This window comes from Macaca mulatta, chromosome 11, assembly GCF_049350105.2.
Source record: "Macaca mulatta isolate MMU2019108-1 chromosome 11, T2T-MMU8v2.0, whole genome shotgun sequence".
NCBI classification, from domain to species: domain Eukaryota; kingdom Metazoa; phylum Chordata; class Mammalia; order Primates; family Cercopithecidae; genus Macaca; species Macaca mulatta.
In genome coordinates, this window is record NC_133416.1 from 31892216 (window position 1) to 31909010 (window position 16795).

Genomic DNA, 16795 nt, shown 5'->3' on the forward strand with positions numbered 1-16795 from the left:
CGGTCATAGCTATTAGCTTTTTTCAGCACTTTTTCTGCTATTGGATGTATTACCTCCCTTATTCGTTCCACTCTCTTTTAGATCTGTATTCTGCAAAGTCTCAGAGCTAAGATTGTTGGAGTTCCCCCCATTACAAAAAGTATCAATTTGTTCCATCTATTTTTAGTTATAGGTCCCATGTGGATAAATACCCGTGACCCTCTACATTTCCATCACAATTAAAAATTATATCTCTTAGAGTGAAGACACATGTAGCAACAAGCAACTAATACTTATCGAATGCTTACCTATCTTCCAAATACCTGTCAAAAGCTTAGACACATAGTGAGCGCTCAATATGATACTATCATTACTGTTACTAGTGACTATCCAGGCTCTGTGTCAATAGTGTCTATTTCTTACTGTATTCCCTGGTCATATTGGTGAAAAGGAAAGTGGAAATGACAGAACAAGAAATTGCGCATTAGATATCCAGGCACTGGCATGTACAACAAAAGGAAGTATTAACAATGACTCTGATAAGAAGTTAAACAGATTGCTGAACAAGTGGGAACTTGCATTTGCTATATTCAATTATTATTGTTTTCAATTCGAGGATATGTCTTCCAAATGTCCTCTGATTTTTGTTAGCCTTAGCACTTACATGCAGACAGCTGTACACTTTTGGGTCTAAGAGTGCTCTCACAATCTGTTCTGCCTGCAGTTGATTTTGAAACAATTCTTCCAGGAGGCTCCTTGAATGTCAGCCCCAGTCAAGGGCCTTGGGTTCTTCTTCTCTGATCACGAGGCTTCTCTGTCCTTTCTCACAAAACCCAGTTCCTTTTCTCTTCCTCAAATTGCCCTTTTCTGAACTAAAGTAGAAGCTCTATTATTTTTTCCTCTGTAGCCCAGGCTGGAGTGCAGTGGTACAATGTTGGGGCCCTGTAACCTCTGTCTCCTGGGTTCAAACAATTCTCATGCCTCAGCCGCCAGAGTAGCTGGGACTACAGGCGTGTGCCACCATGTCCGGCTAATTTTTGTATTTTGTTAGTAGAGAAAGGGTTTCACCATGTTGGCCAGGCTGGTCTCAAACCCCCAACCTCAGGTGACCTGCCAGCCTCAGCATCCCAAAGGGCTGTGATTATAGATATGAGCCACTGTGCCCAGCCTAGAGGCCCTATTTTAAAAAATAGTTATATCCCTTAAGTCAGTATCTCCAATTCCCTAGATGCTAGGTAAAATATCTGAATTATCCAATTTCCAGAACTGTGTTCACTTGGTGGCCACTAATCACAAGTGGCTTTTCCAATTTCAATTAGTTACAATTAATTAAAAATTCAGTTTCTCAGTTGCACCAGCCATATTTCAAGTGCTCAATAGCCACATGTAGCTAGTGGCTACTGCCTCGGACAAGGCAGATACTGAACATTTCCATTGTCACAAAAATTCTGCTGGACAGCATCATTCTAGAAAATGCATATTTACAAGGTCAGGAGATTGACACCATCCTGGCTAACACGGTGAAACCCCGTCTCTACTAAAAATATGAAAAAAAAAATTAGCCTGGTGTGGTGGCGGGCACCTGTAGTCCCAGCTACTCATGAGGTTGAGGCAGGAGAATGGTGTAAACCTGGGAGGCAGAGCTTGCCGTGAGCCAAAATTGCGCCACTGCACTCCAGCCTGGGCGACAGAGCGAGACTCTATCTCAAAAAAAAAAAAAGAAAAAGAAAGAAAATGCATATTTACTGTCATGACGCAGTACTGAAAATCAGACTTTGTGCTATAGCCTGGTTGATGCAACTTTTTGATGATAAAAAATGTATTATAACTTCTTGGTCCACTCATTTCATCTTATATGTAAGACTTCGTAAGAAGCATCACTTTTTATAACCAAGTGTCATGAGCAAGAGACAACTACGACACTCGCTCATTTTTCCCCCATCTCTTTCTGCAACTTTCTTGCAAAGTACTATATTCCAACTCTCAACCTTCCTGGAGCTCTCAGGTCTGCCTACGCCTCCCCCAGTTCAGGGAAGGAGCGAGGCCTAGGAATGGGATAACAATGCCTGATGCACACATTACCTGGCAATGCAAAACACAGAAAGGTCATAATTATCTTTTAGGCTTCATAAAATGACAACCCTGCATTCTAATAGTGGCATCAAAATGATCACATCTGAGCCATGTGTCTGCTCTATATATTTACATTAGATCGCATCATATAAAGTAACTGATATCAGACCACTTTAAAACTACAAAGGTGGCAATTTTGTATTGGTCAACCTAGTACATGATGGCCACAAAGACAAAAAACAGGATAAACTAATTTTTACTCAGCACTAATTATATTTTAAAATAATGTAGTAAATAGATCCTTCTTTAATCTCTAGACACTTTCCCAAGGGAAGTACTTCCTAATTTAAAGCAATGGGTTCACCTGTTAAAGAGTGCAGTAGACATACTATTTTCTCTGTTATTTCCAGACTTCTTGGGGACACTTTTGAGTGTATTTGTTGCACTTTTTCTAATTAACAATTAAACCCATTGTTTTAGCTGCAGACACACTCCATCTGAAAACGTATTGAGCACATTGCAGTCATTTATCACTTAATGACAAAGGTACCTTCTGAGAAAGGCGTCATTAGGTGACTTTCCTTTTGGCAAACATCATAGGATATAGCCACATAAACCTAGATGAAATAGCCTACTACACACCTAGACTATATGATATAGTCTATGGATTCGAGACCATAAACCTGTACAGCATATTAGTGTAGTGAATACTGTAGGTAATGGTAACACAGTGGTATTTGTGTATCTAGACATATTGAAACACAAAAAAGATGTAGTAAAAACATGTTGTTATAATCTTATGAGACCATGAGACCATCATCATATATATGATCTGCCTTGGACCAAAATGATATCATGCAGAGACTGTATTTGAAAATGTAACTATTTAATATATGATTAAAAATATTTAAAATTATCATTTTACTCTTTTAAAGTAAGTTCATTCTATGTTTCCCAACTAGATATTACTGGATATCCTAGAATATCATTAAGATCAGAGCTTGGGCAATTTAGCTCTGATAAATATCGTGCTTGAATTCACCATCTATCAGATCAAAGCTGTCAGTTGCAGGGTAATTATCCCATTAACCCCTCCCATTTGTGTAATCATGGGTCCTCTTTTTTGTGTGTGTTTCCAAGAGTGATCAGTTTCCACTTAACAGTAAAATCCATTAGGACTTTGTTCAAATTCTAATCACTACACTGCTATTTTGTCAGTGCAGAGACTGAAAATCTGTTAGCTAAACAAGAGTGGTTCTTTAAAAACATGTTGGATCATGGCATTTCTCTGCTCAAAGTCCTCCAAAAACCCTGACTCATTTGGCATAAAAGCCCAAGTAACTACAAACTCCTTGAAGGCCTGCATGATCTGACCCTGCACCCTCTCTGACCCCAGCTTCTCCCATTTCCTTTCCTTTGCTCTCTCCCTGCCACGCTGCCTCCTCCCTACTCTTTAAACAACAGGCATGCTCAAACCTTAGGGCCTTTGCACGTGCTGGTGCTCTTTCCCTATTTCGCCACACGGCTTACTCCTTCAGGTCTCTGCTCAAATACTACTTTGTAACTGAGCCCTTTCCTAACCATCTGAATTTAAAATTTTAGCCCTTATTCCCTGGCATTCCAATCTTCTTTCTCTTTTTTCTCCTTAGCACTTATCACCATCTAATATATTTTATACATATACATATGCACATATGTATGCATTAAGCATTCATGTATGTACGTTTGTAGTAACATATCACCTCTTCCTCCTCCTCCTTATATTAATATATTTCCTCCTGCTAGCACCAGAAGAACAAGAATTTTTGTCTTCTTGGTTCATTACTGTATTCCCAGTGTCTGGAAGGGGATCTGGCACATAGGATGTTTGCCATAGATGCTTAGAAAATGAATGGATGGATGGATAAATGAATGATGGTGAATCGTTCATTGTATTAGTTACAGATAATAGTCCCCCAAAAGTCATTTTCAATCCTTGGGAAGACTCACCCAAAGGTAGTGCTTTTCCTTTGGAAAAACAAAACAACAAATAAGCTTGCTTTTTAGTAAAAAATTAGGGAGAAAAGGTATATTAGATATAAGAAATAGAAAGTAATATTCTAAGTAACACTTTAATCTTGACAGTGAGTGAAACTGGGAAGAAATTAAGCTATACTGAGCTACTGAGCTTGAACAAGGATTTAGTTCCCATAAACAGATTTTATCCGCTGTGTGATACTTCTGTTAGGTACATATGATTTTCTTCATGGTTAGAAAAATCATAAAATCTAATTTATATAGATTTATTTTTAAAATAGCTTCATGATATTCAATATTTAGATAATGCAAAGTGAACATAAACTGAGCTATTTCACTTTTAAGCTCCCATGCTTTTGATATTCAAATGATTTCAAAAAGGAAATTAACAATAGTTCCTTGATCCCTTAAGAAAGAAGAAAGACAGAAAGAGAAAACACAAGGGGAAAGCCCAGTCCACATGGAAGTGAATTATTCTCCTACCTTGATGTGTTGGATGCCACCCATGTTCATCCAGGCCTGTGCTTGGTCTGGATTTAGTTGCACAGCCACTCTATAGCTCTAAATAAATAAGAAATAGCTTCAGGTTAGGAAACAAAGCCCCATCTTTAACGCTCCAGGATTGCCAAAACCACTTTCTTCACATGTGAAAATTTAAGGTATTAATACAATGAAACCAGCCGCTACTAGTTCACAGGAGACCCTGTTTATTTCTATTATTTTTCAAAGTTGATGATTCTAAAGTGGAGGAAACTGAAATGTATAATTTCCCTGCAGAGCTAACCTTTGGACTTAGAGAGACTGAGGATGCCTGCAGGGAATTCTGGTGATTTCTATGATATCATATCATTTTCAACTGTCCTTGACCTGCAAGAAAATTATACTTTTTGGCCTTTTTTCACTGCAAATGGAATTGGTAAGAAAATTCTTTTTATAATGACAGAATTTTGGGGTAGTCCTCTAAGCAGTTTAACCCTAATGCAATATGCCCTTTTACAATATAACTGACCTAGTCGTTCAGCCTATGCTCTAATTCTTAAAATGGATCACCGCCTCTTTAAGAACATCTACTTTACTAGGGGATAGTTTTATTCATTAGACAGTCTTTTTTCCCCTGCCATATAAAAAGTCTTCAAATGTTTAAAGAGAGTTACCTATCCCTCAAGCACTTTCTTAGGTCTGAATAACATGAATCCTATTAAATGTAGTATCAGTGATATGTGGTATATTTTTAACATTACGCATGTTTTGCATCAAGGGTATGCTCACCACTGAGTCTCAAGTGGTCACCTGAAATAAAGCCACAGGTTAAGGGCATTGCCTTTAAAAACAAAGCTACGTATTTGTGTATATATTTTAATGTTCCTTGCTATTTTCATTAGCAAGAATATGACCAAACAGATCCATCAAGTACAATCTGGTCCATTCTCCTCTACTTCAGTTTTAAGGGAAAGAAAGAAATGCTAAGAAACCATACTTTCAAAAAGCTGCTAAAATAAACCAAAAGCGTGTGTCTTTTGGATTAATTTATATCAGCAGAGATGGGAATGTAGTGTAGGAGAGCTGGATTCAAACCCTGATGCCATCTCTTACCCATTTCTGTGACCTTGAGCAAGATATGAACTTTAAGCCTGAGTTTACAAAACTATAAAATGATGATAATGACCATGCCTTTCTTGTAGGATTCCTGTGAAGATTAAGTTACATAATACATATGAATCATACATAAAGTGCTAATACATTTTAGCTGTTATTATGAATCAATGGCCATATATATACATATATATACACACACACACACACATAAATATTCACAATTAAGTTATTAATAATGTTCACATTAGTTATAAATAAGAATGAAGATATTGAAAATGTTCAAAAGGCAGAGAAAACCCTACAAATTCTGAGAAAAATGCTTACAATTTTTCAGAATAAAATGCCACAATTTCCGTTTTTGTTTAAAGGGTTCACATTCAAATGAGCCTGCCCAAATATCTTCCCATGTGTTTTCCAATAATATTTTAAAAGCCACTCACTTGTTTATTTCCCAACACAATTGTATCATTTGAGATTTTACTTTTCCTATAATATATTTAGTATAATTTTATGACTTCATTAATTTGTGGCTTTACCAGATATAAGGAAAAAGCATTTAACATTGTCACAAATTTTTAAAGTATGCAACATTAACATTTCTATTTCTACTTATAAATGTCTTCTTGAGTTCAACCTGTGAATAAGTTTTATTCCAAAGCCGTAGATACTGAACACCTTATAAGATGCAAAACACTGTTTTAGAACAGAGAAGGATGCAGCCCCTTTCTACAAGGAAAGTCCAATCTAACTGGGGAGATAAACTATGCAAGGATTTGTACCTGCCTGTACACACAGAGACACACACACACATACGGGGGTTGGGGGACGGACCTAATAATACAATGTAATATGTGACACTTTCAAATGACTGGTACCTTCATGAGACAGTCCATGCTTTTTAAGAGTTCAGAAGAAGTAAGGTCACAGGGAATAAGGATGGTTAGGGAGGGCTTCCTAAGGCAGGAGGACAAAGACTGTGTCTTGGTGGATGAGTGGAAATCTCATCCTCCAAGTCAAGAGAGGGCGTTTCAAGGACATGTGGAAATGTCCAAGGCTTTTCAGGTACTAGTCCAGCTGGAATAGAAGGTTCTTGCAGTCAGAGAGACAGAGAGAAGCTAGTTTGAGACCAAAATGCGGAATGCTGTGAATGTCAAGTTAAAGATGATTATTCAGAAAAATAAATGTGTAATTCTGAATAGTCAAGGGCCAGATGCTCAATGATAAAAAAATAAACAAAACTTTATGTCAATTAGTCAAAAAACTCACTCACTCCACAAACATGCCAGTGATAGATCTTACTGTACATATTTCCTTAAAGAGAGAAAGAGTATTAGTTTCAATGAAAAGTTTATACCTCAAAAGCTTTGTCAAGAAGGTTCTGCTCTCTTAGTTGGTTTCCTTTTGTGAAAAAAAGTTCAGAAATGACTTTTGGGTCCTTTGGTTTCAGCTGGAGAGCCTTCTCTATAACATCAAGTGCCTGCAGAAGTTGGAAAGTAAGACAGGATAAATGCTGATTAGGTAAAGAAAAACTTACTTAACTGATAAAATTTATATTTTTTGTTCCTGTGTGTCAGCGGGTGTGGTATGTGACAATCAAAATACAATTCTTCGTCAGGCGTGGTGGCTAATGGCTGTAATCCTAGCACTTTGGGAGGTTGAAGCGGGCAGATTGCTTGAGCCCAGTAGCTCAAGATCAGTCTGGGCAACATGGTGAAACCCTGTCTCTACAAAAAAACACAAAAATTAGCCAGGTGTAGTGGTGCGCACCTGTAATCCCAGCTACTGGGGGGACTGAGGTGGGAGGATCTCTTGAGCCCTGGGAGGTGGACCTTGTAGTGAGGTGAGATCATGCCACTGAAATCTAGCCTGGGAATCAGAGGAAGGCCTTGTCTCAAATATATATATATATTCTTCATTATCTTTGATTTTCTCACTGGGAATTAGTGGCCCTGACAAAATAACTTTTTTATACTCCAGTTTTCTCATGTATTGATGAGTGGCAATAAAATATCCTTGATTACTTTACAGGGAGGTGGTGTGATACAGTTGAAAGAAAATAAGATTTGGCATCAGACGTTTGCCCTGAACATGGGTCCATCGGGACCACCCCACCAGTCCCTCTCAGGTCCTAGTGACCATTCTGCCCCCAGCACTTACTGACCTCGCTGCAGCCAAAGATCCCCTCAAAGCAACTATCTATCATGTTGCTCCTCTCCACAGAAACCCAAAGCTTCTCCCAGGGTAAGGAACAAAACCCTTGGCCTGGCCCCAGGGAGTGTCCTCCCAGCAGCCTGTGCTTGCGTTCCTATGGTACTCCCGCTCCCTCATGCCCATTCCTCAGAGATGCCCCTTGCTGCTGCCACCGGCTTTTCATGTGTGTTTCCCGGACCAGAATCCTGCTTGCTTCTTCCTCTGCCTGGTAACTCTTATTCTTCATCCAGCCCTCACCTTCACATCACTTCACAGGGAAACCTGGCCTCCCAGAGTCATCGGGTCCCCTGATTAAATGCTCTTTGGGACAGGTAGCTCTTCATGATAATCCCTGGGCACAGCTATCACTCTCCATTTGTTTTGTGAGTACTTGTTTAATCTCCTTCTCTATGGGTTAGCTCCACGAAGACAAGGGCAGTGACTTTTTGTTTTTTTAATATCACTTTATTTCTGATGCCTACTACAGTGGCCAGAACATAGCAGGCCTTCAACAATTCTTTTATTGAGTCAATTTATAAATGTACTGATTATGTGACTTTTAAAATGGAGATATACAATAACAGTTGTGACACCAGGTCACCCTGTGTTTCCTTCTTAGATACTGTTTCATGTAATCTTCTTATATATTCCTCTTCTATATTGTTTTATGTAATCCTCATAACAGCCCTGTAAAGCATGGTTGTTATGAGGATTACATAAAACAATATAGAAGAAGGAAAATGCAAAATAATAAAGCATATAAATGTTGGTCTTGATCTTTATAGACTTAGCTGAAAACAAACTGAGACAATACCACATAAAAGCTTTGCACCAAGCATAAGCCCAGAAAATATTATTACAAGGGGACATCTTAGGTGTTAAGGGGATATCTGTGAAAAGTTTCCACAAGATAGGATATGCTGACTGATAAGATTTAAGATCTCCCAGGCTTATAAACATGCAAACTAGAGAATCACTTAGGTGCACCCCATGTTTAACCCATGAATCCAAAGAACTCGAAACAATGTCCTTCTTTACCTTGTCGTGGTTCTCCTGCTTGCTATAGATGGCTGACAAGAGGCGATAGCATTCAAGGCACCCGGTCTCCTCTGACACAATGTGATTGGTCATCTTTTCAGCTTCTTTTGTCTGACCCATCACGGCCAAAACCTGAGCCTACAAAACCATGTGGACTTTGGCTTAGCAGAGACTTCATTACCTTATCAAATAAAGCATCCCTGAATAGAAGCATTCAGAATGCATTCCTGACAAACACACTCAGCATCAATTTAGTGACTCATAGAGAAGGCTGAATCACCAGTTTTCAGGTTTTGACTTTTTGCTGTCTGTTTCTTTACTTAGTTTTGTGCATCCGTTTGTGAGTGAATGGCAGAAACACCAAAGATATCCAATGAAATGGCTTGTGGCTTTTAAAAAAGGTTGGCTAAATATGTCAGAAGAGAAAGAATTTCCTCTGATTTCATCAGAACAGTGTGTTTATAGCAAGATAACAAATTTGATGTATTGCACATCTAAGGAGTGAAGTTCCAAACACTGAAATAAAAATTTTGTTGGTATGATGTTAATTTTCCTGAGTTTAATAAATATACTGTGGTTATGTTAGAGAATGTCCTTCTTAGAAACTATTTGCAAATGTATTTATAGATAAAGGGGAATGATATGTACATTTAATTTCCACATGGTTCAGGGAAAAAATAACACATACTAATAATAGGTATATACAAACATACATATCTAAATATGCACACATATATATGTATGTAGATACACATCTACATGCATCCACAAGGGAGTGATAAATGCATCCACAAGGGAGTGATAAATGCATCAAAATGTTACAAAGCATTGGATCTGGATGAAAGGGTATATGGTAATTTTTTACTATTATTGCAACATTTTCGTAAGTTTGAAGTTATTTCAAAACAAAAATGCAGTAATTTTGGTGTCCATGTCTCTAGAGAAGGGCTCTAATATTGGCTGTATGAATATTCATACAGTGGATGTATTACGGCATTCCAGCTCCAGTTTTGAGGCGTGAGGACTACAGCTCTCTCTATGGCTGGCTGTGCTTAGGTTGCCAACTTCATTTTCTTTCATCCTACTCACCAGTGCCAAGCGGAGCTCTCTTTGAGAAGGCTGAAGTGCCGCAGCTTCCTGGTAAATCTGCAAAGCCTCTTCGTATCGGCCAGTGTTGTAGTACAGTGCCCCCAAAGGTGACAATATCTCAGCTTTGTGTGCCACCTGCAGGGCGCTGAGTTTGGAGAAAATCTAATTGACATTTCTCTTCTAATAGGTACATTTTCAAATATCTAGGCTTAGATTTAGGGATGACTGTCCATGGTTTGAACCTCTGCTCCAATATGGTCTTTGTTTTTATATCAAGAACAAGGTTTTTGGCTTTTTCTTTTCTTTCTTTTTTTTTTTTCTTTTTTTTTTGAGACAGAGTGTCACTCTATCAGCCAGGCTGGAGTGCAGTGGCACAATCTTGGCTCACTGCAACCTCTACCTCCCGGGTTCAAGCAATTCTCCTGCCTCAGCCTCCTAAGTATCAGGGATTACAGGTGCCTGCCATCACGCCCGGCTAATTTTTGTACTTTTAATAGAGACGAGGTTTCATCATGTTGGCCAAGTTGGTCTTGAACACCTGACCTCAGGTGATTCGACCTTCTTGGCCTCCCAAAGTGCTGGGATTACAGGCGTGAGCCACCACGCCTGGCCAAGAACAAGGTTTTTACAAAATGATCATGACGCCATACTTGGAACGTAAGATTGTCTTATCGACCTATCAATAGGGAAACTGAGCCCCAGGGGTCTTTCCCATTAATTATATGATGAATTTGTTCTCATGTGTGCATAGTTTTTCATGTATTCTCATTTTTTAAATTGTTATTTATGATTGAGGTTGTAATCCATGGCTTCAGAAAACAACAAACTGACTAAAGTGGGAATTAAATTTCAACCTTGGTTCAGCACTATAGTCTAATCAGCAAGCCAAAGTCATGAATTATGATCCCATTTATATTGTTGTGGTTGCTTCCTTTGGAGATAAGAATTTGTATCACCCGAATTGGCAAAATTTGCTAGTATTCTGACAGCACACTTATTCCCATTAACTAAGAAGCTGATGAGCGATTGCTGAGGTTCCTGGCCAACTTATAAAGCTAAGAAAGGGAACTTTACCGTTTGTACCATTCTTCAGCCATGCTGTTCTCTCCCAGTGACCTGTAGAGTCTTCCTAAGTTCACCATGGCCACGTGATGACTGGGGCTAAGTTTGATGGCCTGTTGGTAATGGGCCACCGCCTTTTCTGGTAAGCCTGTAACCAGTGATAGGTTGGTAAGAGCAGAACATGTCTTTTTATAAAAGATACGAACTTTTCACTTTCTCTTCTGACTTACAATTCTTTCTCATTATTACAGAGTTATACCAAAATTATTCAATATGCAAATTAGCTTGCATTTTAGCTTCTCATCCTGGCCACTGCCTAACTTTGAACCATTTCACTGTTCATTCATACTTCCAAAAAAATTAACAAAAAAAGCAGTAAAAACTAAAACCTATTCTTTTAATTATATATATTATTTTAGTCGAAATTTTTCTGGTCATTGCTCTTGCTAATAGGATGTCTTCAGATTATTAATGATTGTTATTTATCCAAGATATAACTGGCCCTCATTATATAAAAAATAGAACAGGCTACCATAGAAATAAAACTGTCTAGAAGCAATTTCTAAGGGTCTGTGTCAATGAACTATACTGCAACATAGCAATTGAAGCATTGCTTTAAATAACACATATCAGCTCTACAGTGAAAATCTCTTTTAAAATCATGCACTTTCATTTGAATGGTACTTAATTAATAAGACTTCCAACATAAAAATGCCACCATGCACTTGTCCAATGCATTATATATTTTTAAATACTTTTGTTTGTATGGTTTTCGCAGGTAGTTTGCCTTTTGATACTGTTTAGCTGTTTATCAGGATTTAAGAGATATTTAAAAAACTACATACAAAAAATTTACACTTTACAGATACAGACACTAAAGTGCAAAGATATTCACAGACTTGATAAAGATCCCAAGGCAAGTGACAGTAAGGCCAGAACCAGAATGAAGGCCCTCCAGTCTGATAGGTTTCTTCAAAGTAGCTTCCTGGTGAAACTATATTCAGTGACTAAACTTTAGAACACTGTGAAGTTCTAAATAGAATGGAATGTTTATTATCTACACAGAAATCTTTTCAAGTGTATCTGTTTGAATACAAGTTTGACTAGGAGGTCCCTAGGAGCCTCTGTCTCTGAAGGCAGAGGCTCACTATTATAGGGTGGTCAGAGTGTTATCATTTTTAGGGGTGTAGTGGGGTGGGACTGTTGTTGAAGTAAAAGGAGGAGGATTAGACCGGCCCAACTAGAGGTTTCTTCTGGTTTTTATATTTTTAAGACAATGTATTGTTATGTGGCCAATGAACCAGCAGGTGGCACTACACAACAATTTTACACATGCAAAAATAAGTTTCTTAGATGTATCAGAATGTAAATTGTATATTCTGTAAAACAAGAGAGCTCCAAATATCCTTGAAAATAAAACTCCTTTAAGCACTGCATATTGAAAAACTAATTAAACTAAATTTTACTGCAGGGCAGCTAGTCTAGTAATCAACAGGAACAAAGTGGTGCTTTGACCTTACGTTGAAATATAATTTCATTATTTATATGTACTTGTTGCATGCCAACAGCATAGAGGCACTACGTAAGTCATAAAGAAAAGAGATTTCATGCCCAGTAATGTTCTGCATTAAGTAAGATAAAGTAAGTGTATTTTACATAGCACCTGTCATATAAGAGCATCGTATCAATTTTAATAATGCAGTTTCTATAATGTAAATCAAGGAAGGAATGATGGAACAATTCTGGAGGCTTTTAAAAAATATGTTATAGAAAAGTATTTACCATCTGCCAGCAACTGATTTCAGAGGCAGGTTCTGCATCATTATAGAGAAACATTTCATCACCATGGATTTATAAATATACATAAATAATATTCAAAGAAGACTGGGACTCATTAAATCATAAGGCTACTTCCTGTTACCTGGGGAGTTTTCCGTCGAGAAATGAGTATAAGAATGGGCAGATTTTACTGAATCGAGCTTGAAGATTCAGAGAAATGACAGCCCCAAGGTACAATGACTGTCAGTAGTGTGAGCTTCCTGCCAAGCCCAGGGAATTTTACTTCTGAGGATTATTTGCCTTCCATTTTGCTGGATAAACAGTATTAGCTAATCTCAGCAGTACAGTTTCTCTTTAATTTTACTTACCAGTATCAACTAAGAAAACCCCATAGTTGTTGTGTAAATCTGAGCTGTCTGGACAGTTCTTTATTCCAGCCTGGTATATTTCTTCAGCTTCTTTAAACCTCTCCTTTCAAAGGAAACAAACAAACAAAATAAGTGAGAAAGCTTTTTAAAACCAGCAATAAACTGAATATTAGGAGCAGGAAAAGCAAAGAAAAAAAAATCTTACTAAGCACCTAATATACAACAGGCACTGAGATAAGGCACTATGAACTTTGTTTGAATTAAAGGCAATATTAACTGTGTACAAAATACCCACAATTCATATCTGCATTTAGTTCCCTTAGGGCAAAAAAGATGATGTTGTCTCAAATGGGACCTTTGGAAGGATATGGACCTGTACAACATGCATGCCTACTAGTGAAAAAGGCCTGAAAATAGTTGTTTGACTAGGATGCCCTTCACCCCGGTGACTCTCCATATGAAAACGGGGGATGCAAAAAGGGTGGAATGTTTTTCGAGGTGGCAATGTGGCTGGGAGGCAGGGCAGTCTGGGGAATTTGTTTTCTAGCTGCATTTGCATAGATGACACTCTTTTTATCTATAACCTATACTGTACCGCGTTGTTTGGGGAGGTTTCTGAGGCAAGTAGAGAGGGGAGGCTGATGCAGATGTTGCGGAGGGCTCTACTTGAAGTGTGTCTACAGCCCACCAGACTGGTGGCTACTTCCCATACTCATTCCATGCTTTCCACCTCTGAGCTGTTCCCTCCAACAGGATTATATGTCCCCTCAAGGGCGTACCTCCAAACTGTGTGGCAAGGTTCAGGTCGATCACCACATCTCTCATTCTAGGGCTCCAGTTCTAATTGCCCTTGTGTTCTATTTGTCTAAATATTCACTTTAGCAAACTTTGGTAATTCTGAGTTACTTTTTAGGTTCTTTTTCTTTCTTTCCTTCCTTCCTTCCCTCCCTCCCTCCCTCTCTTTCTCTCTTTCTTTCTTGTTTTTTGAGACAGAGTCTCACTCTGTCACCTTTGCTGGAGTGCAGTGGGGGGATCTCGGCTCACTGCAACTCCTGCCTCCTGGGCTCAGGTAATCCTCCCACCTCAGCTCCCTGAGTAGCTGAGATTACAGGGATGTGCCACCATGCCCAGCTAATTTTTGTATTTTTAGTAGAGATGGGGTTTCGTCATGTTGGCCAGGCTGGTCTCAAACTCCTGGCCTCAAGTGATCCGCCTGCCTTGGCATCCCAAAGTGTTGGGATTACAGATGTGAGCCACTGCACTTGGCATTTTCAGGTACATTTTTCACAACCATTAGAGACTGTTATGTGACACTTACTTTTACAATACAGAAGGTGAAATATAATTAATTAATCAAAGCTTCCCAGATACTAAGACTTATTTACCCACAAGTTAACAATGTCATCTTTTCCTAGTACTTCTGCGAAGGTCAGGTAAAATAAAATGATTTGGCACAAAGCACATGCCTGCTTTTATATATATATATATATTTTATATATATATATATCTCTCCCGAGTATGGACATTTTCCACAACCTTATCTTAAGTTACTCCTACTGAGCACTGAACCAGACATATGACAAACAAATGTAGAACAACAATTTCCTGAGACATGACATCTTAAGCTTGTGATTAAGTGTAAGATATTCACATTGAGGGCTGAACAATAAGCCAAGAAGCCCAAATCTGATCTGACCCAGAGAGGAACATATACTTTACACTCTGTAGAATGACCAGTGCCAGCTATTTGAGTTCCTACATTTAAGTAACATTAGAGAACAAGGTGTGGTTTGTCAAACTTCATCCCCACTCCAGCAAAAATAAGCATCGATGTCTCTAAAAGTGTGGTTTTTTAATTGCCAAACTCAACAAATTGTCAAATTCAAAAAATTTAAAGATGAATTAAAGTCTCAAAATATTTCCTTTCAATCTATTGAAGAGAAGAAAAGCTTTCTGAAGTGCTCGTCCATTGAAGGACTGGCTCTGTGTGTGTGTGTGTGTGTGTGTGTGTGTATGTGTGTATGTATGTATGTAATGAAGACAAGCAGAACAGAAATTATATAACAACCTGAGAAAATTAACATCTAGAGAGTACCATAAGGTATATATTCATGTATCCATTCATTCTACATGCATTTACTGCAATGGCTATAGAAGTATGACACAGTGGTTAAGAACGAGGCTCCCAAGGTTTGACTGCACGGATTCAAATCCAAGCCCCACCATCTACTGTCTGTGTGACCTTTCTTACCCGCCATGTGCCCCAACTGTAAATCAGGGATAACAATCGTACTTATGTTATAGGGTTGTTTTGAGGATTAAATCTATTAAAACATTTGAAACACTTAGAAAGAAACTTAGTACATGGTCAGCACTTTGGTTTATCATGCTGGTCTTTATCCTTACTTATCCATAGCTACATGGGGACAGAGAATAGAAGCTAGGTTTTCAGTGGGCCAATAGGGAATTGGGGAGCCCTGAATAAAAGCAGTATTTTTGGAAATAAACAAACATGGCTGTGGCATAAAAAAAAACAGTTATACTTTTGGGTATTCGTCCATCTGTTCAACCGTCCAACCCGTCCCTCCCTACCTTTCCTTGACAAATATTTCATGAACACCATTGTTAAAAGTAAAACTTTAGGCAAATTAAATGTAACGAAGTTTATTTGAGCAAGATAGTGTTCAGAGATTGGGCAATCCCCTGAACCAGAACAGGTCCAGAGAGACTCTGTCGCTGCCATGTGGTCAGGGAGGATTTATGGACAGATAAAGGAAAGCAACTTACAGAAAACGGAAGTGAGGTACAGAAATGGCTGACTTGGTAACAGCTCAGTGTTTGCCTTACTTGAACATAGTTTGAACAGCTGGCTGTCTCGATTGGCTGACTGGTAAGACAGTAATAGGTACAAGGTGGTCTGTTTATGCATCCAGTTAGGTTACGGTTTACTATGTACAGAGAAAATTTGAGGCCAAGCTTAAAATATGTAAGGAGGCAGTTTTACGCTAAATTTAACAATGGTCCCCTCAAAATTGAGAGGTGAATCAAAACTGTAGGCATTAATTTCATTCTACCACTATCGTAAAGGCACTTACTTGGTCTTAAGTCTTACTGGGAAATAGCAGAACAGTGAGCTTTGTAAGATGGGAAGCAGGCTTTTAGGTTATTTTTTTGAAAGAGAGTAGAGGGGACCTCTCTGTGTTGGAATCTCTTGTTTTTTAGGAGAGGAGAAAGAAAACTTGGGCCTGTTTTAGGACTTACCTGTTTGGGATTTTTTTTTTTTTTTTTTTTTTTAAGTTTTAGTTTGATTATGTCACATTTAGCAGGAGTGACTCTATTTTGGTTTGGTCTGGTCTGCTGGGGCCTATGGTATGAACTCAGTCCAAAATAATGGCATCTCCTAATTTTGTTTAACAGTTTCTTCCTTTTGGTCATGATTTTACTTAGGTGAGTGCGACCATTAGGCTTTTAATGCCATTCTCAGTTACTATTATTTTAGGATTTTGGTCCTAGTACATTATTTATTGGTTATGATGTCTTTATAAGAACACCTTTTTTTGTTTTAGTTTTTGTCATCTCAATTAAAGAGAGATCATTTGACATTT

The 16795-nt window shown here is 38.3% G+C and overlaps 1 protein-coding gene across 5 annotated transcripts in view; it reads right to left on the reverse strand.

Annotated features, from left to right (window-relative positions):
- Nucleotides 1–16795, reverse strand: part of TMTC1 (transmembrane O-mannosyltransferase targeting cadherins 1) — a 285978-nt gene that overhangs the window by 6900 nt on the left and 262283 nt on the right. For all 5 annotated transcript variants that reach the window (XM_077953180.1, XM_001101625.5, XM_015151352.3 and 2 more), the window contains 6 exons: nt 13191–13293; nt 11056–11191; nt 9982–10126; nt 8893–9030; nt 7019–7141; nt 4552–4629 (listed from right to left, as the gene is read on the reverse strand). In XM_077953180.1, coding sequence (XP_077809306.1) covers nt 4552–4629; nt 7019–7141; nt 8893–9030; nt 9982–10126; nt 11056–11191; nt 13191–13293 — 723 coding nt within the window. The remainder of the gene's footprint in view (nt 1–4551; nt 4630–7018; nt 7142–8892; nt 9031–9981; nt 10127–11055; nt 11192–13190; nt 13294–16795) is intronic.